Genomic DNA, 24,092 nt, shown 5'->3' on the forward strand with positions numbered 1-24,092 from the left:
GTTAGGAACTGTGCTAACCTCTCACCGTTCATCCAGAGCCTCCATGAGCAGCACCAATAACCATCAAACTATTGATTGACAACGCCCAAGGATTTTCCGAGTGATACCAGGTTGGAGCACAAGCCACATTGCCTATCCAATCTGACAGAAAATGAGAGGGATGCTCCCTCATGGAAGGTTACAGCGAGACCGTCATCTCTGACCCAACTTAAGGGTAGTGAGTTATTAATGGACTTTCTACTGATCAACGTGCCACAAACTGGTATTACCCTGTGAATTCAACATAGGAGTGTACACTATCCAGTGGTTGATATATGTTACTGGGTTACACCATCTATGTGGCTGTTCAACACATAGCGCCTCTTTAGGAGTGATCTCTAGTTAACGCAATCAGGAACGTAGTCCTGTTTCTATGGTCATGAACCTCAGGGGCAGGTACTTTAATGTGCAACCACGGGCTCGCCTAGTAGACGCCCACAGAATCCGGAATACACAAGGACACAGTTCTGAAGGTGAAGACCGCACAGTGGACGTTAGGAGTTATGAGGGGAATTGAGATGCGTCATAACGAAACAAAGCGCCACTTTTTCATTACAAGCGAAACAAGGCGACGTGAGAGACAACAGTATGCATTTCAGTCTTGAGACCGGGAAGGGGTTTCCGATTGATTACACAGTGCCCCCATGGACACGTTCGCTGCTGGCACTTATGACACGTCACGATCTGGTGTTAGCGCCCAACTTCAAATTATTGACACACATAAGTGGTCATATGATGTGCCGCGATGCTATCTAATTATATGTAATTAGAACATTAGCCATCCATTCTCTTTGGTCCTAAATCTAAGGGTTTTGCCAGATGCCATGGCAATGGAAAAAGCATCCCTACAGTTCCGGGAACAGTACACCTATGGATACCGGCACATCTAAGACAATCATTGGGATTGGTAAGCAGTTCATAAGTATGGTATATGATACTAAAAGAAAAAACTGCCTGTGACCCCCACTCTTTTGGGCTTGTGTTACAGGCAGCCACGAATAGCAAAGAGGAAGTGATGGGGACCACGGCCAGTCCAGAGTAATCTGCTTGACAGTACTAGAGTAAGTATAGTATTTCACGGAGTCCCACAATGTGGGGAGATAGTTGTGGCCCTAACACAGTCGGGCAAATCCATGGATGGCCGCTTCCTCACTATACTGTCCTTTTGACAGGCTCTGCCAGAAGTGAAGGAGCATCCTGGAGTGATCCCACGGTCCAGAGCTTGCATCCAGAAAACTCTGGGGATATATTCGAAACATGTAATTATTTATTGGTTGCACGCATAAGTAAATATGCTCTCATGGAGAATAAACAAGGGTGGTTATAACACTGCTGGTAATTGGATTGTGTATGATTTTTTTAGATGAGACACCAACACCATAAGGCGTAGGAGTGGAGTACAGCAAGACACCCATTTCTGACCTGAAGAAGGTTGCAGAGAATTAAAGGCCACGCTATAAAGACCCGCCAATTCCAAGTGAAACACATGTCGACAACACTTGACAACATTTTGTTGCGTAATAGAAAGACACACCAACAGACACATGGGGTGTATGAAAATTGTTGCATTATTGTGAAGAGGCCATGTATGTAAAAAGGCCGGTATGGGGAATATGTATCGAATGAGTATTTTGAGTGAATGTATGAGTGAGTATGCCCGATTGAATAGATCAAATGGAGTTGGAGTCATTAAAGATGTATTCGATATTTTATATAATATGTATTATTCGGGACATTACTATGGACTATGAACACTGTATGAACATTTATATATTTTTTCCTGATTATTCCAGGTCAGGAGTCTGTCAGTTTTGGTTCACCGCCCTTTGATCTCGGTCCATTATTGTGTTTATATTTACTGTTGTTGTTCAGCAAGGTGTTAGGTTAGGAAATTCAGCCTAAACAGAGAATTCTCCCTAACAAGGGCTTCCTTATTCAGGCGCCATCCCTCACCCAACCAGCACCAAAAGCTGCCTCTGCCACTGGTTATCTGAAAAGCGCTACATAAATAACACATCATTGTCACCATTGGGCTCCCTCCGACCATCATCTGCCTGTAGGCAGCTTCATTGTGAGACACCCTGATTGGCTGCCTCCTCCTTCATCTTCCTATTGGATTAGCCGGCTGGCGACCGCCGGCCCTCGCTAAGCCACTTGACAAGGCTGGTCACTGACTGAGCTGACCGAGCTTGGCCGTGCTCGAGTGCGCCCGTTGTCCTGTCTAAGCACACGACAGTGAGATTCCCGAACCATGACGCTCTGAACGCGTCCCATAAACTCACTGCTATAACTTTAGTGGTTAACCCATGTACACACAGCCTCCTGCACTACCCTCGCTACTAATCTGGCATCCCTGCCTACTACAGTGCGCCCACGGCACCCGAACTGTACCATCACCATCAGTCAACCTTTGTACTCTGCGCACTGCCCGCGCCTCCAATGGTAATGATTACTAATGCACTTATAATTGCAAATGTATGCTACACGCTGATGTCTACTTTCTAATCTATCTGCCACTACTGCATGCCTCCTCAGCTCCCCTCCCATTGATTTAAGACTGCCATTCTCTCATCATTGCCTGTGTCTGACCTGTCTAGTGCCTGTACGACCTGCTCCATTTATCTTAACTGCTCGCACTTTAATTGTTCGCGTTACTACACACGTTATCTGTGTTGACTTGCACTACCTCTCCGCCCTCTGTGCCCATCCCGATTCTAGTTGCCATTATCCCATCTCAACTCAGTCCAGATTCTAGATATTGTGCATGGCATGCTGTCCTATTGCTTTCTTGATTTTTGGTTGCTCATGATGTATGCCTATTCTGCCCCAGAGGTCCACTATTGCTTGCTAGCCACATGTCCCTAGACCATCTCCGTGTACCACCCATGTATAAAGGTTAGCTCCCTTATAGTGCCCACTGATGCTCTGCCATTATATGTGCACGTGCTACACGCCACAAGGGCATTATACTCCCCCATTCACCTGACTGAGGCCAGTATCTCTCCCTGCGCTATGTCCTCTGCCTCGCCACTGCACAGTCTGAGACCTTAATATTGCATCTGCTTAGTCCAAGTATCTCTCCTAAACACCAGATTATCTATCCTTTATGAATACATTTGCTACAACCACTTAGCATGTCTCCTCTGTGCATCAGCCTGCCTGCCGGCTTCCTGCTCATTATAAATAATATAGTACTGTTCAGTACGCCACCTCACCATCCGGTCACTATGTATGCAACCATACCTAACATTAAATCAACTACTAGCTCACCTTTAGTTATATACGACCCACACCTAGTGCTACCTACGAGTTCCCCCTGCCCCACCTTAGACAGGAACTTAAGACTCAGAGCTAGACTAGCTAAAATCTATGAGCCACTCGCCCGTTCCTTGCCTACTGCACAAAGACTAAGATCCATGACTGTCAACTTAAATATCCCTAAACCGAGTTCACCTAATAACTCCCACCCTAAACCCCCACACAGTCCCACTAATCAGAGCAGTAACAAAATAACACAGGAATTCCCTCCCATTATAACTGCCACAACCACAGTGTGCCCCCAAATCAAGGGAGCCCTGATTAAAGCAAGATTGTTAGTAGCTCATGCAACTGAAATTGCAGACCTGATTCTTCAAGAAGACCTTGACCTCCTTGCTATCACGGAGACATGGCTTCATCCGGCAGCAGGCACTATGCTCATGCTTGCAGTCCCAGAAAATTATTCTATCCTGAGACAAGACCGACCCAACTCTAGAGGAGGAGGTGTGGCCATTATCCACAAATGTAGTCTTACTATGAGATTAGCTACCACCATTAATGTCCCCTCCTTCGAACTACTCTCAGTCAAAGTTCCCCTCAATAATGCCCAAACTCTCAACATCCATGTGATCTATCGCCCTCCAGGCCCAATAGGCACTTTTGATGAAGACATTAATACCATCTTATCCACCAACCTTAAAAACTCCACTCAGGTACTCACCCTTGGAGACTTTAACATGGGTTTCAATGACCCGGAAGACCAACTTGCCATCACTACGCTCAATACTCTTACAGAATTAGGGTTTACCCAAAGAAGTATGGAACCCACCCACGCCAAAAGGTAGAATATTTGATTGGGTAGCTGACTACAACTGTCAAGCTAACATTACTGACATTTCTCCACTTGCCTGGACTGACCACCTGGTATCGTTCTCGCTCCTCACCACTAGACCTCCGCCCTTGCCGACCAGTAGGGCACCACCCACTCTCACGAGAAACAAAAAAAAGAGAATCACTGTGGAACGACTCATCCCGAACTTACTCCCCACACTCAACACACTTCCTGACAACTTGGAATTGAGACTTTGGTCGAGGAATGCAATAAAATGATGTCCACCTCACTGGATCTAATTGCCCCTCTCAAACTCAGACCAAGCAAGCCCAAAATGCACCTGAACAAATGGTATACACCATTCCTTAAAAACTTAAGACAGCACAAAAGAAACTGTGAGGCTACTTGGAAAAAACCCCATCAGTAGCCAATAAAATCAAACTCAAACTAGCGACCCTGTACAAAAAAGAAATCTTCCTAGCAAAACGCACTTCCTTCGACTCCCGTATTTCCCAGGCCAAATCAAACATGAAGGAATTATTCTCCATCCTTAAAGAAGTAGAAACCCCTACAGCACCACTAGATACCTGCATTAAAGATAAGATTTGGTGTTCAGAAATCCAAAATGCCCAAGCTAACAAGATAGCTACACTACTAAACAAAATCACCTGCAAAAAAGCCTCCTTGAACAACCCCCACCTGTCCAAACCACCTGAAAAGCCGACCTTAAGGGAAACCACCCGCTTCAATTTCTACAAAGTGACCATACTCGAAGTGGAAAAAATCGTCCTGTCTTTGAAACCATCTAACTGTCAGGGAGACTAATGCCCGGCACAACTTATTAAAGATGCTGCACGCAACATCTCCCCCCTTCATCACGAGGTTAATCAATGCCTCCTTTTCTACCGGCTCCATCCCCATTAATCTAAAACAATCCTGGGTACCACCTCTTCTAAAACATTTTTTAAAAAAACACACTTGACCCAGCCATTCCCACAAACTGACCCATAACGACTGTACCATTCCTTCTAAAAATTTTGGACAAGGTCGCTTATGTACAAATACAGAAGCACTTGGAAGAACATCACCTACTAGGAGCCAGACAGTCAGGCTTCCGTCCTCAACATGGGATTGAGACGGCTCTTATTGACCTTAAAACACAGATTGACATGCTCAGAGATAATGGCCAAGCCGCCTTACTCCTCCTCCTCGACCTCTCTGCAGCATTCAACCTGGTTGACTACTCTGTCCTATGCACACACCAGCTTACTTTAACGCCGAGGCCATTACATGGATTAGATCATTCCTTAACGGCAGAACCATGAGGGTCTTTTCGCCTACAGATGCAGCAAACCCCATACCTATCACCTGTGGCGTACCACAGGGATCCTGTGTCTCCCCCACACTGTACAATATATTTACCAAGCCCCTTTTCGATGATCTGGATCATCTCGGTATCACCTACACTAACTATGCAGATGAGACCCAGATCCTCCTTCCACTTTCTGGAGATTATGTAAAGGATTTGGCCTTGGTGAATAGAGTGTACATCATCATCCAGGCATGGATGGCCACACGTGGACTATGCCTGAATGATGATAAAACTGAACTCATCACCTTGGGTACTACTGCCAGCTTAAAGAAATTAAGCCCTGCCTGTTCATCTTTCATGATTGATGGTAACAGTATCAGGGTTGATCATGAAGTCAAAACATTGGGATTCTATTTGGACTCCAACTTCTCATTCAATAGACAGGTAAACTCGCTAGCTTCTTCCATGGCCTACACGTGCAAATTGATACGCGCAGCCAAACCCTTTCTATCGGACACTAGTTGCTTGACCCTTGCTAGAGCCCTTATATTGTCCCAGTCTGGACGACTGCAACGTTCTTTATCTTGGATCCTCCAAAGCCACCACTAACAAATTACAAACTTTCCAGAATAACGCTCTTAGAGCGGCCCTGGGCATCTCCAGAAGAGATCATATTTCAGTATACAGCCAACAGAAAAACTGGCTCCCTATTAAAGACAAAATTCTCTTAAAAACTGCTTCACTTACCTACAAGGCCCTCAATAACGCTGCTCCCATTTACCTGATCGATAGATTTCAGAGACAGACCTCCCTGAGACCTACAAGAACAGGATATAGAGACTGCCTCTCTGTCCCCAACTACAAACGCTCCACCATAGGGGGCAACAGCTTCCCAGTGAAAGCAGCTAAATTGTGGAACTCCCTACCACCAACTCTCAGAATGGACTTACCTTACCAAAACTTCTGATCCAAGATTATCCTATGGTTGAAGACGTAAACTCTCTAACATACTGAGTCCCTAAGTCCTGCATACTCTTGCCTTCTGTACATATTGTATTCACCTGTGTTAACCTGTATATATGTATATAATCCTGCCTTATTACTTTGATCTTGTGTATGTATATATTGTTATTGCTTTAACGAAGTTTCGCAAATTCTTGTAACTGTTGCGCCCTGTTACCCTAGGGTATTCTGGCGCATTACAAATAAACAAACAAACAAACAAACAAATAGGTGCAGTGTAATCCAGCAGGCGAGTAAGGGCCTGGGTGTTCCATTTCCTGGGAAACAAAACCAGTGAAGGAAAATTGGATTCCAAATCTGAAGAAATGAGGTCCAATTCCAGCACTGGCTAGTGGCTACGGATGGAATATTAAGATGAAGTACAATTGATCAGATTACAATTGGGCACTGTTCAGCCGAGCTCTGAGCATTACGGTTTTCGTTGGTGTGGGCTGTGTCAGATGGTAAGCACAGTAATGGAAACTGTAGCATTAGTATGACATTTGAGTAATACTAAGCAGCTGCACAAGCCCACGCAGGGGGCGCTAGAGGTGCAGCTGACATAGTGGGCCGCCCCTCTGGCCACCGGCTGGGAGGGTATTTGCCAGGAGGCTGGCAAGAGCGACAAAGTGGCCGACTCAATGCAGGAAAAAAGGGAGACTAGGGAACATCATGGCCCTGGCATTATTCCCTATTGTGATTGCCCTCCTGCTGTGGCCAGGTGAGTTGTGCAACAGGAGGGTCCGCTTTTGGTCTGACAAAGCGGTGGTCCAGGCGATCAACTTACAATCAGCATCATGCCCGGTGGTGCTAGGCCTACAGAGGAAATTGGTGGAGGCAAGCTTGTACCACAATATTGAGCTTAGGGCGAGACATGTACCTGGGGTTATGAATGTGGCTGCTGGCTCTCTTTCTCGTTTTCTGGCATTATTTGAGATCAGGCTCTTCAGGGCAGCATTTGCAGTAGCATTCTTTGGGGCTCTTCGGGTCAGCAAACTAATCGCTACAGGGAAGGGCGATGAGTCGAGCAGAGCACTGGCCCTGGGGGATGTCACATTCCATGAGGGGGGGGGGGGTTCATGGTAAGGGTGAGAAGAGGCAAACCAATCAGGCCGGGAAAGGCACTGTAATCGGGTTTCAAAAGGCAGCGGTACAATCCAGCTGCCCCACCTGGCTGCTTTCCCAGTATGTGGCAAATAGACCAGCTGGGGGTAGGTATCTCTTTATTCATGGGGATGGGTCTCCCCTGACTGTTTCAATTCTGCGGGTTTCTGTCCAAGGCTTTGAAGGGGGCAGGGTGTCTGGGCGAAGGCTGGTCCACACATGGGCTTCGGATTGGGGCAGCAACAACAGCTTTCCAAGCAGGGATGCAGGGCCCAGCCATCCAGGGGCTCGGTAGATGGCAATCATACCGGTATAAACTGAACATCCGCCTGGGAAGCGGTTTGGGGGGGGTGGCTGGATGCAGGAAGCCAATTGAAAGAGTAGGGCAGGCTCAAGGGGGAAGTGTAATGAGGGGGGTTACGAAGGTTAGGGAATGGGCATGAAGTTTAATGACAATGTTTTCATCTTGTTACAGCTGGACGCACGGTTTGGCGCCATGGTAGGGGTTAGCCCCGCTATGTCGGTGTTCACCAGAGCAGACGAATATCTGTAGAAAAGTGAGCAATATTAGTAACTTCTCTGTGGCAGGCACTGCACTTTGGGAGATGTAGGTGATTGGCCCACTCTCAATGGGCTCTTGCAACATGACATTAAAAGGCTCATCTGCAGCACTGCACACTTCGTTTGTTTTTATCTGCGTTGAGATATACTGGGGTGGCAAACTGTCCAATGGGAAGAGGCAGTGGTGTAGAGATCACAAGAGCCACTTGCCCCAGCAAAGGCTTCGCGGGGGCAGAAAAACAGGAAATTAAGGAGAAGTCCATGACACTCTTTCCCAGCCACTGCATCTGCGAGAGCTGCGAGAGATGTCAGGAGAGCCCTGCAGCTGGCAGAAAGCATCACGGGCGCTCATCCTGCTGGCTTCCTGAGAAGAAAAATGTTCACGTTCATCATGTTATTCCACAATCTAACAGACAGCAGTTAATTGGGTGCAGAATTTCCCTACCTCCACCCTCGAAGTTGCTAAAGGGACGTACTCACCTTCAAAGCTTTCCTAAGCAGGTCAAAATACACATGAGGACTAGAGGCTCATCATCTCAACAATGCCTCGCAAATACTTTTGTAATTTTTCTTTAATTATGAACAGCACCTTTCCCTATACATTTTCAACTGACGGACCACACACAACTCCAGTCACCTACCAAATCTCTGTGTTTCCAAGACAAGTAAAGTAACGATACATATCCATGTTGTCTACTAGATTCAACAGCAGAAAAAAAAAAGAATTGCTGTCATGTGGCTAGTCCAATGCTCTTGACAAGCTAGAAGTTTGTGTATATGCACAATGCCAAGAGCATTGGACTTTTCAAATACAAAATTCAATTTTTTACACGTCAACCTTGTAGACAACATCGATATAAATTAATCTTTAAAAGGGAGCTTGTGTTACTGAAGGGCTGCAAGGTTTGCATTATTTTGCATTCTGCGACTTTTCTTCCGTTCAGCATTTGGAAAACTAAGCTATAATTGTCAAAGCTGGCAGTATTTTATTTTTTTATTATAAATGGACAGAGCAAACCACAGCCATAATTGGAAAATGGCACAGTGACCACAGCCATGTTTAGGGCGGGGCCACAAGACGAGATCGGATTGGTTGGCAAGCACATAAAGACCCGTAATGTACTCATTGGCCACATTGTGGGACAGGATACTCTGCCAGCTTTCTTGCCCACGTTTGCAGAATTGGATGGAAATAAACCCTCACTGGATTACTTGGCTTCGACAATGTTATCCTGTTTTCCTCTTAGCATTTTTGTACGAGTATCATTATCAGCTTGCTTTACTATGTAATGGGTATTTTGCACGTAAAGACTGTATTTGGTATTATTGCAGTCCTTGAATTCCAAAACGTAAATGTGTGTATCAAGTAAAGCTCAGAAAGTATGAGGTTAAGTGCCCAACTTGCTGTGGGCATTAAAATCCTGGCTTCATAGCTTTATCAAAGGGGGTGCTCAAAGGCAAATAATTCAATCTCATTGTGACTGATACAAAAATTCGAGTACTTAATAGAGATCAAGTTCCCACTATTTGTGGGGGGAAGCCTCCCCAACAATGAAACAGATTCCGTGGTTTTATGAACAAAATGGTGTCCCTGTACACCTCTGTTAGTGAACCCTGAGACAGTCACCTGCAATAATATTCTTGTTTTATGATATTTGATTGGTCAGGCAGATATATAGATATTCCCACCAGCCATTCAGTGCACCCGAGATTCTATTATAACGGACTCACTCCAGCAGAAGCAAAATAAATGTTCTTCCCTGTTGCAGCCAATGAACCCAAGTTGCTTAGGCTGTCCAGAGCACTGCTCCACAAGAAAATGAGTGAAACTCTTCTGAAACGCTCTGGTAGGTTGAATCTTGTAAAGCACTCATTCTTTGAGATACGGTAGGACATTAACGGAGGAGCATGGTTTGGGGGAAAGGACAAGGTTGCTAATGCTGTGTGCAGATGTGAAAAGACAGAGCTTTCTGTGGTGCGTACATTTTAGATCTATTGCGTGTTATCTTAAGCTTTGGTTACAGTGCGCTCCAGGTTGCAAAAATAAGTGGTGTGGCTGTCTGTGGTGTTTAAGGACCAGTGAGAGTTTGTGTTGCACTGCCAGTGGCACGTTACTGTGATGTTTAGGGACATTTAGCATACACACGCTTCTTGGGGTGGTGAACATTCCATTGTGTAACTTGTGTTTCGCTTGCTGAGTTGTGTGTTGAGAAGTAGAAAGATTAAGAGATGCTTATTACCACCATACCTTGCCCAACACGCCATCCAGTAACTTATGGAAACTTCACAGTTGGTTGCATTTAAAAGCATGTGTTGGGATGGAAATTAGTATATCCCACCCCCCTAAGCGCTTTCAGGTGAGGTGAATCCCCTATGAAGTAGTGTATAAGGGGGAAGAGAACCACACTAGGAAACTCGGTGCAGAGGTAATATAGCACGAACAACAGATGCATGGCATTAGGAGACACATAGAAATGCATTTTATCGTTATGATGAAATCACAGGCTTGCTTCACCGCGCAGAACCAGCCGAGCACCCTGGAAAGATTTCACTAGGCCCAACATCATTAAGGCAAAATGAACCGCCAGTTCTCACAGAAGTGCACTTCCCCCATGTCCCTTCACTGTTGCAAACATTTAGTATCTTTCAGAGGAATGTGCCCTGCAAGAGCGTGAGACAACACCAGGCCCGCGCAGTGCCCGTCCATCTCCATTAAGCTGCCAGCAGGTTTCTAACCCTCACACAGCCAGCCCAAATCCATCCCCACACCAATGAACTGACCCCCACACGCCTGCATTCCATTATAAGCGAGTGACTCCCACGTCGTAGCATAAATCAAGTGACCATAAAAGATCTAAGCACTCGCGCGACTGCTTCACCCCCTAAAATAAAATACATCCTTTGAAACACGAGGTACAGGGAGAGAGAAATTATAGATCAAAACCAGAGTGGAGACCTTGGGTGCGAGAGGAGAGGTATCAAAGAAGCCCAGAATGTGTGCATCAGTGTGAATGCATTTCAAACTCCCTTCCCCCTGGCACCAATCCTCGATCCACCCAGGTACATGCCACAGTGATATAGTATTAGGCTTAGTGTGCTAGCTCAGAAGCAACACCATTTTATGAGCGACCTGACCTTCACCAGACAACATTGAGCCCAGCTTACCCATGTGGACCCTGACCGATGGCGCAGGAACTAACCAATTGTAGCCTAGCATCCCCTATGGAGCAGGCCTATGTATATGGACTCACCAATCAGTGGCACAAGGTTGTACTATATGTGATGACGCCACTCTGCCTTTTAAGCTCCTGCTTGTCTTATGACGAACCAGAACGTTCTTGAGCAGCAGAGTCCATTGCTGATATTTTGAATTCTGTACAATTAAACCTCATTATCCTTGCAAGCTATCTCCTGGCTTATTTCCCTAGAGGGTTGTATTCACTCTGGAGTGTGCGTTAACAGAGACTTGCCTTAATTTGGTGACCCTGCCGATTTGATCCCATCGCCCCCCTACCTGCGGAGGTATCCAGGTAGCCGCTCCAGAAGGGCCGTGCCCAACTAGTGACCAGTCCCAAAATGCGTATGGTGAGTGGCCTTGTGGGAGCAGTCTTTGCAGAATCCCGCCTGCCCTTTGAAGTGGGGGTGCGGCCCCAAGGAGAGGTGCAGGCCGGTTGTGGAACCCTGTGAACGGAGGTCTTCAGGAATAACACGGACGCATGAGTATTGTCTGCAAGGGATAACAAAGTATGGTTCTGTATATAGAGCAGTGTGAACACGCAGTGACTGAAAAGGAAATTGTGCTTGGTTTGTGTTGATTTTTTCGGGCCATTATTATTTTACTTTTTAAGGATATTGGGAAAGAGGAAACTGAATAAGGGAGCCCACCCCCGAGTATGGGCGAGGGGAGTAGGGGGGCAGCTGGCGCCACGTCCACTGTCCCGACCAGTGCGGGAAAAATATAAGGAGAAATATAGGCCCTCTGTATAACTAGAGAGCTTGGGAGAAGTAGTGGTTGTTGTTTTAGCTTGTTATTTTAGTTTATTTTGTTGGTGTAGTTTAACATTTAAGGAAGCGCAGGAGGGGCGTGTATGGGGTACGTGTGTGGCCGCATCAGGCGAGTGTGCAGTGAGCAGGTGAAGAAGCTCTATTGGGGAATAGTGGGTGGGGGAAAGTAAACACTAAAGTATTCGGCAAAGCAATTGCCTCCTACCATATATGAACAAGTTATTACAACCAGACCAGTCTGGCTTTGTCCCCCACACACTCAACAGCCGTGCATCTTCGCAGATTCTTTGCCATAACATCACAACTGGACCCGAATTCCAAAACAGTGGCAGTTGCATTAGCTGCTGAGAAGGCATTCGACTGTCTACTGGAGCTACATGTATGCCATAATGAGAAAGATGGGATTTAGGCCCAGCTTCATACGCTGCACCCAAGTGCTATTTAACAACCCAAAGGCCAGAGTCAGAACAAACAAAACAATATCACCTGAATTTACACTACACAGAGGCACAAGACAGGGATGCCCTTTGTCACCCCTCATATTCACCCTCACTATAGAGGACATGGCGGCACTCATGGCGTGGAATACGTGCAAGAGGCCCCCCCTCAATTTATATCATTATACACTGACGATACCATGCTACATATAAGAGAACCCAAGACCAACCTTCCCCCCCGTGATGCAAGCGATTTGCAAATTCGCTAAATTCTCGGGGCACAAAATCAACCAAGCTAAAACAGAGGTCATCCCCTAATGCACGCCATAGTAAGATCGGCAACCACAGTACAATTTGATGGTCCCCAAACACAGCACGATACCTAGGTATCATAATGGCCATGGACAAAAAAAACTATACGCCAAAAACCACGAACCATATATACAGACACTCGAGTCTAAGTTAAACGTCTGCAACAGACTTCCCCTCTCATTATACAGCCGTTTCACCCTTTTGAAAAAGTTAGTGGTACCCAAACTACTCTACTTATTTACCAATATCCCAATATGGCCGGGACGCCACTTTTTTGATAAGCTACAAAAGCTGGCTTCCGACTTCGTATTGGGAGGCATAACGGTAATAATTAACTGGCCCAAACTATGTGAACAGTAGGACACAGGCGGTCTGGCTGGTCCAGACTTTCTGCTATACTACCATGCCGCACAGGCCCATTTTGCGAAATATTGGTCCCAAGACACTGAGCAATACGCCCACATACAAGCTGAGAAGTTTGCATCAGCCTCCGCGTACCTACAATCCATGATTTTTGCAAAGGCAAGTAAAAGTAGACGAGATAGACCCAGTACAATGTACAACACGATCCTGGGCAACTCTTGTAGGGTGGGTTGCACTGACCCATACTGGCCACACTCTCCCCTCTGGCACTACCCGGACATGCCACCCACATTTGATACGACATTGCAGAAGAGCTGGGACCCCGGGTAAAGAAATGCACCCAAGAGATCTCTTTCCTGATGAGAGGTTTGTCCTACTAGAAGTCGTCCAGTGGAAGCTCTGGTCTGGTCTGAACGCGACGCTGCATCACCGCCTGAGGGCAACATGCCGAAACTAGAGATCGTCATTCCCTGCAGCCCCAACCCTGCATCCATTCTTGACTAGCACCTTCTCACAAGATGGGGTCAAAGGCAACACCTCCACGTTATACAAGGCGGTTCAGAAATACAACTCCTGAAAGAACAAAATGAAGTCCAAATGGGAGGCAGACCTAAATACAACCATAGAAGACACGCAGTGGGCGAAATTCTGTCAATTTCCATAAATACCAACTTTAGACTGATGCAATTCAAAATACTGAACCACTTGCACATAACCCCCAGCAGGATAAGCAAATTCGATCGACTCAAGCAGACACGATGACCCAAATGCAATTCGCCGGATGCTGATTCGTTGCATATATACTGGGAATGTCCCCTGGTTAGACAATTCTAGGAGGAACAAGTCACCATACTTAGTGACATTTTGGACATACAGATCCCAGCCACCCCGCTCAAATACTTATTGGGCGATATAGGTAAGGTGGCAGAAAAAACACACAGACTCTTCGCAGTGGCGGGGGCTGTGGCTAAACGGAATATCCTAAAGAACTGGAAGGCAAAAGTGACACCCACAACCTAGGCCCTGCTGAAAAACCTGAGAACCGTACATGAGAGTGAAGAGACCTATGTCAAAGGGACAGTCTCCACATGCAGACCCAAATATATGTGGGGCCCGCTTCGCCGATACCTATCAGACAATGAAGACGACATAACAAGTATGGCGGAAACGCTTAGTCCCATTCCGACACGTACCAAATGCCTGATTCATGATGTAGCTGTCAAAGTTTAGAAAATGCATATTGATATGTATAACGTAAATACTATGTAAATAAGTTTTGTTGTTAAAAGTGAAAAATAAAGGTTTTAAAAAATGCATATATGGAAGGTAGGCTGGGTTAGAGTGACGTCACAGTGTGATAAATCGATCTGTTAAGGTTGTAATAAAAAATGTTATAATAGAAATGCGTGGTGTGGGATTTAAAAGAGGGGCATGTTATTGATAGTTATCTGGTGGACGTATTCGGTTATATGCTCTTATGCTGAAAAGTGTACTGTTTGTATCTTTCACAAGATAAAAGGCAATAAACTTTGATTTTGGAAAATAAATAAGTTTGTGTGCATGAGGTTCATGTATGTGTACAAGAGTATGTGCGCACACAAGTGGGGCAAAGGCAGTTTGTGGGTGCAGACATGACACAGAACCGAGGGCAGTGTCGGTATTTATCGAGACATACTGAAGGATTTCATTCAAGCACTTAAAGAATTAAAAGGTGGGTAGCACAGGCATGTATTGAAACAGGCCTCAGGTTTTCTTGCCAGAGCGGTGTTCCCTGTAGACCTGAGGCCCAAATTCCCCCTGCTCCCTTCCCCGAACTGCTGCGTGTCTCCTGAATGATGTGCACGTCTGGAGTCAATACGAGCTACGATATGCAGCTACGTACGTTGCTTACCAGTACACCCCAAACTAAAAAATGGAAAAAAAGCCCAATACCGTATATGTGCATTATGCGTTGCACACATTTTACTGTCATGGTCGCTATTCTGACAGATGAAATGAGCATCATACAAAGTGTGCAATGCATGCTCATAAAGAATTTGAATTACCATCAGTCATGTTTGATAAATTGATGGCAATTCTTCTGTTCCCAAACTCGCTGGTTTTATGCAAAACAGCTAGCATCCTATATTCATGGCAATCACATTGACACGTTGCTCAGTCCCACCCACACCACTGACAATCCATCTATCTGATAACCCCCCCCCCCCACCAGCACACAAAAGGGGAAAGGGGAGGGAGTTCCCCCAGTAAATTGCGTCCATTTCCACCACTGGGTATTGTGTTTAACAGTGGCTATGTTTACATTTGTAGCAGAGCGTGAAACCAAGAAGCATCTAGGCCCTAGCTGAAGAATGGTGCAGGCAGAGATGGTAAAAGCTGATGAGTAGGTACATTGCATAGAGATTGTACGTTTTTAGCTGTTTCCTGAAAGGCTAATGAGCAGGTTCAAAACAAAGGTCGAGTGGCAATGAGTTCCAAAGTGTGGCAGTGGTGGTAGGGAAGCTGGATCCAGCAGCTCTGCTTCGCTTGAATCGTGGGATGATGATGCAACAGCTGTAGGCTGCGCGTGTTGGACGGATAGTGGGTTTTTGCAATTCTATGTTAAAGGTAAGCAGTACCCGAGTTGGAGTGACAGCGGTGTGAGATGGAGAAGATTTTAAAGTTGATGCTTTCTCGAACAGGTAGCCAGTGCGCTTTTCTCCTGGATGCTGTGATTTGCTCATGTTTAGGCAGGTCAAGGGTGGCACAGAGGGTATTGTTGTGCATGACCTGCAATTTGTTGAGGTTCCTATCACTGGTGCCTGCGAAAAGGGCATTCATTGCAAAAGTCAAGCCTGGAGCCTATAATCGCAAGGGCGATGGTGAAGCGGTTTTGTGCCGAGAGATAGGGTTTGATGGCATTGACACACTTGATGGAGTGGGCAGCAGACGAGGAGATGGGAGTTGATTTGCAGTGAAATGATGAGTGCGGCGTATTTGAGCTATACACCCAGGGTTTTGACAGCTCGAGATACAGGATAGTGAATTGTGATGTATTGATAGGCAGGGTCAAGACCGGCTGCTGAGGATTGTGTGATGCATTCATTGCTAGGACCAGTTTTTTTCTTTCATGATCGAATGTGGTCAAAACTGACAACGGGTCAATGCTAGCATATTGTTCACAGGACAGTTACAAAACGCTCCTGCCTACTGTTGGTGGCACTCGTGTTGTTCTGCAGAACAGGGTGCAAATGCAACATTAACAATTTTTCTAATTTTGCCTAAAAATGTACGATTTCACCCACATATTTAAATCAAAATCTAAGGGAGTAGCACCGGGCAAAATCTTACTATATTATTTAAACTGCACTCACTCTGCCCAATTCAGGGACAAACCCATCCACCTCGTCACCGCCTTTTAACTGCTTTTGGCGACCAGACTTTAAAACAGCGTTGTTCGTGCCATTTCTTTAAGGGTGTGGGTACGAGATTGTGGGTTCAGTTATGTTGCGATTGCACCCCATTTATTTATATGGCACTTTGATGCACTTGCACTTTTTTATGGTTTCGAACACTGCTTGTACATTGTTGTAAATGCACATCTAAAAAGGCAGGGTGACCTACTCTACTTTGTTGTTAGACCCCATAAAAAAATGCAGGAAAACAGCCAGTGAGACGAGGTGCCCCAGATCCTTCAGTGAAATTCTGTAAACCCCTGCCCTTAGCATATTTACCTGCTGCAACCGCTGTGGTACCCCTGCGAAAGTGAGGGCATGGAATCGATGAAAGTAGCTAGTTAGGGATTGCTCCTGCTTCCACACAGTGAAAAACCGATTCCCCATAAACATAGTTAAGACTTTTCCATAGATCGCTAGGTGTCCGTCGCTTCACTCATGCCATGCAGGTTAACATCCTGGGGAGGGGATCTTCACCCTCAAGTCCCCAATGAAACAACCCACACAAGGTGCCATCAGTCTCGGGAGGGCAGAGGGCGGGGTGACCACTATCCCCAGGACACATTGTTTTGTGAAAGAGTAACATAGGGTTTGACACAATGTTATGTGGGTGTATCAATCAAGGATCATCAAAAGTACAGCTCCCAATAACACCAGCACTGAAGCTGTAACTCAAGGTGGGGGGAATCCGATATGCAGGCCAGGCGACAACCCGTGCACCTCCGTCCAGTCCCAGTAACCACCCACACACAAGAGTGTCCACCCCGCCGCTCCTACCCTGCTCAACTCACCGCACTCGGAACACGTCGCCTCGCTTGCAGCTCGTAAAGAGGTCGCTGGTGTCCATGGCCCGGGGGTCGGGGCTCCGCAGAGGGGCATCGAACCAGTGGAGGTGAGCAGGGCGGCGAAGCTAGCCGAGTGCGGCGACGAAGCTCGAGAGGCAGGAGCCAGCCCCTCTTTAGCGACAGCTTCTTCTGAAGCTCGCTTCGCCGCCGGAGGAGAAGAAGGTAAACAGTGACAGCGCCCGCACGGCTCCAGAATTCCGACTGGAAACAAGGTTTCCTGCAGGGGGCGCCCTAGAACGGCCCACGGCGTATGCGTACACCATAGAGTTACAGTAAAGCAAACTACCAGAGGAAGAATGTCCAGCTAGCTGATGGATCATAGAGTCGAAGACGCACGTCAAACAGGTATGGGCCTAGAATCATAGAGTCCACAGCGGCTCGCATACAAAAACCACAGCGCCACACACAGGTTACGATATTTATTTAGTGTTCATGTTTTTTTTGTTACAGTCCACCTTTTACAGTACACTATGGAAAGAGCAATGGCATGTAAAAATCGGACAATATAAAGTATTTAAGCATAACCATTTTAAAATCAAATGATGCATATGTGTAGAGAGATATACATCATATAGCACAGTACAATGTTGCGTCATAACCAGGAATCACAGACTGATGTAAAAATAAAAAAAATGCAGATACAATACATTCAGGTCCTGTGTCTTGAGGTACAATCAGCCAGAGTTGGTTTCTTAATAACCCACAAAGTTTTGCATGCGTGTATGTGTAAGGCTAATACACATTCGGGTACCGAAACTACAGATTTGATATCGGAAACGTTGTTGGCTAAAAAGCTGAAAGCTTAACACAGGACATGGGCAGCTCGACATCTTTTCACGAAGGGTAATGGGGAAGGGCCCTACCTTTGTGCCCTAACACGGCTGCAGTTGGTAGGTGCGACATTGTTATTACCCCGGGTTTAGTGCTTACAGAGTTTCGCCTTTAAAAAAACCTAAATAGACGTGCAACTGCCCTATAAAGTGCACAGAACACCAGTTACATTTCCACCTAGGAGTTAGAACAGCATAACTCAACGAAATTATTTACAAACAGATGGAAGTAGTACACAATCCAAAATAACCACTAAAAGGCATTTACTTCTGGAAACGAAGAGTAGTGTTTTTCATTAGTTAATATCAAACACGAAACTTAAGTACTTTAAACGTAAACGTTGAAAACGATGTGTGTATGTAGGGTATGTAGACCATAAAAACACATCAAGAAATCACTGATCAAAAATACAGTGCTGTAATAAAGTGTACCCCTTCCCCCCACCCGAAAACCGCACAACATTGATCAGCCCAAAAAATAACTTGTCTCAAAATGTTCCAAGTGACGGTGGTAAGCGTGGTTTTTGCTCCCATTGGCTCAGACTATTCACGCGGAAGATGGGACACTTTGTTTGTAAACAGCATGATATGCATTTCTCAACAACACATACGGAAAACAAGATTCCAAAAGATCCATTGTCAGGAAAGGAGACTCCTGCACAATCATGTCTAGGAGTAAATAAACAGATTCTCTGTTTCTTGTAGTGGTTTTATCCGTTTCCTGGCCAATTTTCAGGAGACTGGAAGTCGCAAGAGCCAAGAATTCTTTAAGGCGGTCCTCAATGCTACCTTTGTGAATAGTGAACAATGCTGCAGCAATCTGGTTAATGGCTTTTGCCAGGCAGTGTATGTTATTGCAGTGTCCTTCAATAGCAGGGCTGTACTGGGACATTGCATTACTGGCTAATGTTGGCAACGAAACAGCCACAAACACAGTGAGCAAGCAAGCGATTTTATAATCTTCTTCTGGACTGATATTTTCGGACTTTTGAGAGGACAGTGCTACGACCAAGGCTGGATCAATCTCGCAAGGTAATCCAGCAGCAGACGATAGCTCGTAGACATTCATAGCAACCTTCATATCAGTCTCTCTTGGGATGTGATCCTTAAAATCTTCCACTGAACTTACAAGGAATGGAATGTGGTGGGACAAGACATCTCGGAGGGCTTCTTGAGCAAGAGAGCGGAAAGACAGTATAACACCAATGATAGTCATTCTTTTCAAGACACTGTCAACAGATGTCAATTTCTTAAAAAGAGCAGCCATCTGCTCAGGTTTGTCGAAACTTGTCCTCATCTGCGTGAGTACATCAACATTCTCCACCACGAGTTTCTTCAGCTCAGTCACTTGTGATGAAATATGCCACATTATGCTCTCGCTCAGAAATTTCATGCCATATGGGCCCAACAGTTCTGAGAGTGCCCTCATTTCAGAGATGTCAGAATACTCCTCCGCATTAAAGGTGAGTTCATTTTCTGTGGGCAAATTAACAAATGCTTTCATGGCAGGAAAATATGCTATATGGCCATTGCTGACCTGTCTCAACAAAGTCTCTAAATACCAATTGGTGTACAGGCTGGTGATGGTTGGCTCTCCATGGCTATCTAAATGTTGAGTTTGTTGAAGAAGAACGTTATTAAACACCCTAGTGATGTCAATCGGAACATGGTTTTCTATTGATTGGAGCACAGTCATGTATGCCCGAACGCTTGTCAGCAGCTCTGAAGGTTTTGCAATCTCTTGTGTGGCTTGGTTGTACATGGTCATGCCAACAATTGACTTGGTAAAGCGGATTTCTAGGTGAGATGTCAGGTACTCTCTCGGTGTAAACGTGTGTTCCCAAACCACCATGTTTGGTACATAACTGATTGAGAAGCAGAGCTCAGAAAGTGCAGTGTGCAATTTGTCCAGGTTGGTAACCAACAATCGATTTTTCCTCATGCTCTCTACCCCTGGTTTCTCCCTTTCGGGTTCACCTTTCTTGCCAGTCTGTTTCTTGGACTTTTTGTTCACAGCCTGACTGATGGTTTTGGCACAATGCTTTGGCAATAATTGGTCACTCAGCGTGCACTGTTCTGTGCAAATATCCGTGATCAGGTTTCTAGCTTGTTTCGCCATTTCATCCAAGAACATGTTACACAGCGAAAGACTGCGATCCCCAATGTGATGCCGCTCTTCTGGACAAAGTTCATGGGTGCAGTTCATGAAGTGAGTACAGATGAGCGGGAATGAGATGGAATGCCTCGACTGAGAAGGCAGTTCCAAACACTGCTGAAACATTTTCTCGAAGGCTCGGCTATAAAAACAAAATATCGAAAGATCGGATGTCTCTACCAACATCTCGACCAACGAATCCACCATTCTAGTGTGAAAAATGATGGTGTTCATCATCTTGCCAAGCTCCGGGTGATCGGCCAGACTGAGGGAAGCTTTTGACACACTGGTGTAGGCCTGTAGTCGAAACCAATCCAATCGCATTCCCCTGAAATCAAACACTTCCCCGTCTTCCACCTGCTTGACACGCAAAGAGGTCATGGTGTTCACAAAAGAGGACATAATGATAGACTCGTCTTCAGGGCACACAGAGAGGTTCTGCACTAGTTCGTTTAAGACCACTGCATCAAAGCCCGACAGGTACTGCACGTAATATCTCTGCATCACTGGCCCATATTTTCTCACCTGGGCTCTGAGCTCCTCCATGTAGAAAATAAGTTCTGCTACGTGTTTGTCTATGAAGTCACCCGCCATCTTTTTGGGGATGTTGTCTGCATGGCGAAGGAGCCATATGATTTCATCACGAGCAAAGGATAATGCCATGAAGACAAAGAGTGCTTTGGGTCCCAGCAGCCCAGGCTGATCAGAAAGAACAGTTGCCAGCTCCTTCAGAGCAGACCTAAGAAACCTACGCCTTTCTCTGTGCGTGGCTCCAGCATGGGACATAGCAGCTTCCTTGCACTCCCGGATATCGCTGACACGTTTGTTATAACCTTTGATGTTTGCAAACAGGTCTTCTGCTGCCTTGTGGATATGGAACACTTCATCTCTGAAGAGGGAGAGGCAGGAAGTGCTTTGAAGTGCAAGCTTCCAGAGATTCAAAGCGGTGGGGTCAGTGTTGAGAGTCCCGTGGCACAAAATAAATCCTAGAATGATCCACTTTTCCATAGCGTCCAAGGAGAGGTACTCGCAGGGCATGGAGTCTGACTGGGCGGGGTTCAGCATGGTGCTGGGGGCACTGATCAGGCTGAGCAACTGGGCGTTCCTCCACTGCTCTGCCGAAAGGTTCCTGCGGGGGTAGACCATCTGTAGCGAGATCAGTGCATCGGAGAGCAGCTTGCTGTGAGGCATAAACTCCTCCATCATCTTCTTCAAGGGGTTCTCGTAGTCCACAATCATCTGGGCGAGCCGGGGGTATTCGGGGTCGTTGGAGCCGTGGGTCATCTCGTGGGCATGGTTGTAGAGGCCGATGATGGCCTTGCGCTCGTCGGTGCGAGAGAGCATAACCATGAGCGCAGTGTAGGTGATCACCAGGTCCAGGTAGTTCTTGGTCAGATCGAAATTGACGGTGATGTCGAAGTAGACCTGGCAGGCGTCGATGGTGAGCAGCAGCTCGCAGGCGTGCTGCTTGAAGTCCAGCACGTCCACGAAGGTGAAGTAGTAGAGGGCCAGGTTCTTGAGCAGGGCCGGCGAGTCCTGCTGCAGCTGGGCCAGCTGCTGCTGGTTGCTGCTGCTGCGGGTCTCCACGGCGGGGAACCTGCGCACGATGGTCTTCACGTTGGCCTCCAGCAGCTTGTCGCTCGGAGCCGGCGCCTTGGATTTCGGGGCGCCGCAGGCTTTCCACACCTGGCCCTGCTTCTTGATGTTGTACAGGCGGCTCAGCATGCCCAGGCCGCGCTCGTTCAGGCTAGTCAGCTTCTCCGCCAGCTTGGGCTGGTTGGGAAGCTGGGCGGGCTGCATGATGGAGCTTTGGGTGCCGCCTGCAGGGAAGGAGCGGCGCCCGGCTGAGGGAGGGCTGGTGCGACCCTACTGCTCGCCGAGCTAATCTGCAGTCCAGCGGCAGTGGGAAACTCAAAGCCGCGCTCGGCCGCCCAGAGACCCGTGGCAGAAGGCACCTGTCAGTAGCCGCCCCCGCTCGGCTCCTTTCGCCGCCCCGCTTGCTTGCTGCCTCCCTTCCTTCCTTCCTTCTCCGGGAGGACACTCCCCCTTCTCCTCTCACAAGGAACCAGGAAACGCTCGAAGCGTCTATACTCTGTAGCATCGACCATAGAGTGCGAGGAATGCCTGGAACGCAGACCATAGAGTTTTGGGAATGTCTGGAACTGCCACTGCAGTACCTGCACTGTATAGTGCTGTCGACTCAGCTAGAGCCACTGAATAAAAGGGAGAGCTCTGTTTCCGTCCTCCTAGTCCTGCTCTTCCTCGTAATAGTACTTATTTTTGAGACCAAGCCTCCACTGACAGAATCCTTTCGCAAATTAATACATACATGGCAACATTCTGTGACCAAAAATCTGTAGGAATCTTAAAGTTTCAAAAATAATCCGGCGAGGAGGTAATGATAGGCAGAGCTCTCAACTATTTGTGCTGCAAAGGCGGGTGAAATCACCCGATTTTGTTTTTGGCGGGTGAGACGGCCATTGGAATGAATGGGCGTGCAGGAGGCTTGGCGGGTGATGCAGCCCTTTACAAGGCGGGTGACACCCGCCAAAAGCGTGTGAGTTGAGAGCTATGGATAGGAATAGGCGTCACCAGCCCATTGTCATTGAATGAGCCAGCCGCCACAGGTGCATTCAATGACAATGGGGCGCCTGCCACGCCGTCTGCCACCACGCCAGCTCGGGGGAGCCCTTGAAAGACTCCCCTGAGTTGGCGTGGTGGGGGGCTAATGGCGCCTTTTGTGAAAGGCACCCGCGGCGGAGGGGCGCCCTTAGCCCACTGCCGTGGGCGCCTTTTACATCAAAAGCCTGCATGCTGCGCCTTCTCCCGCTACGCCAGCTCGGGGAAGCACTTGAAAGACTGCCCAATCTGGTGTGGTGGAGGGCTAATGGCTCCTTCTGTCAAAGGCACCCGAGGCGGAGGGGCGCATTTAGCCCACCGCCGCGGGTGCCTTTGACATCAAAAGCCTGCATGCCGCGCCTTCTCCCGCTACGCCAGCTCGGGGGAGTCCTTGAAAGACTCCCTCGAGCTGGCGTGGGAGAAAATGTTTTTTTTTTAAAATAAACATTTTTTTTAACAAAAAAAATCGGTATTTGGTGCCAATAAATCGGTAGGCGGTAGGACTGCTTAAAAAGCGGTATCGTACGGCCTAAATCGGTAGGGTTGGCAAGTATGTTATTATTGTTTCACCACCCCAAGGGGTATAAAACTCTCATGCTCCATTTCCTCTCATTTAACGATTTCCAACTGAACATCGTGGGCCCTACCATCACTCACAGCGTGGAAGAGTCTGGTTTTAATGATTGTGAAGAGGAAGAGTAGGACTAGGAGTCGTGAGGATAACATCCAGCTGCTCCGGCTCATAAGCCAGCGACAGTTTTCCTTGGGGATGCCGGTTCCGTAACAGTACCTCATCTCCGGGCAGCAGCCTCTGCGGCTTCAGTCCTCTCCAAATGTTCTCAGTTGCTGTCCTTTCACGGCGCTCCCGCTCCACCTCCTCGTTGTTGATTACTGTCGGGGGGAAATTCTGCCGGGGTCGGCCGGGCCGTCCGCAGACCTCCGGGCAGGGAGGCCCCAACTCCTCCCGTATATCCCAGATGAGAT

General features: G+C 47.0%; 1 protein-coding gene and 1 pseudogene across 2 annotated transcripts in view; both read right to left on the reverse strand.

Annotated features, from left to right (window-relative positions):
* ABTB1 (ankyrin repeat and BTB domain containing 1) overlaps positions 1 to 17,814 on the reverse strand; it is an 870,760-nt gene extending 852,946 nt beyond the window's left edge. Inside the window, exon 1 of one of the 2 annotated variants that reach the window (XM_069643370.1) lies at positions 17,451 to 17,814. In XM_069643370.1, the coding sequence (XP_069499471.1) occupies positions 17,451 to 17,506 (56 nt within the window). In that variant the 5' untranslated portion in view covers positions 17,507 to 17,814. The remainder of the gene's footprint in view (positions 1 to 17,450) is intronic. The other variant, XM_069643371.1, reaches the window with a different exon arrangement.
* A 94-nt stretch (positions 17,815 to 17,908) lies between these two features.
* LOC138566278 (nck-associated protein 1 pseudogene) lies at positions 17,909 to 22,505 on the reverse strand (annotated as a pseudogene).
* Between the last annotated feature and the right edge of the window lie 1,587 nt (positions 22,506 to 24,092).

This window comes from Ambystoma mexicanum, chromosome 2p (assembly GCF_040938575.1).
Source record: "Ambystoma mexicanum isolate Mex_15411 chromosome 2p, UKY_AmexF1_1, whole genome shotgun sequence".
In the NCBI taxonomy this organism is placed as follows: Eukaryota; Metazoa; Chordata; class Amphibia; order Caudata; family Ambystomatidae; genus Ambystoma; species Ambystoma mexicanum.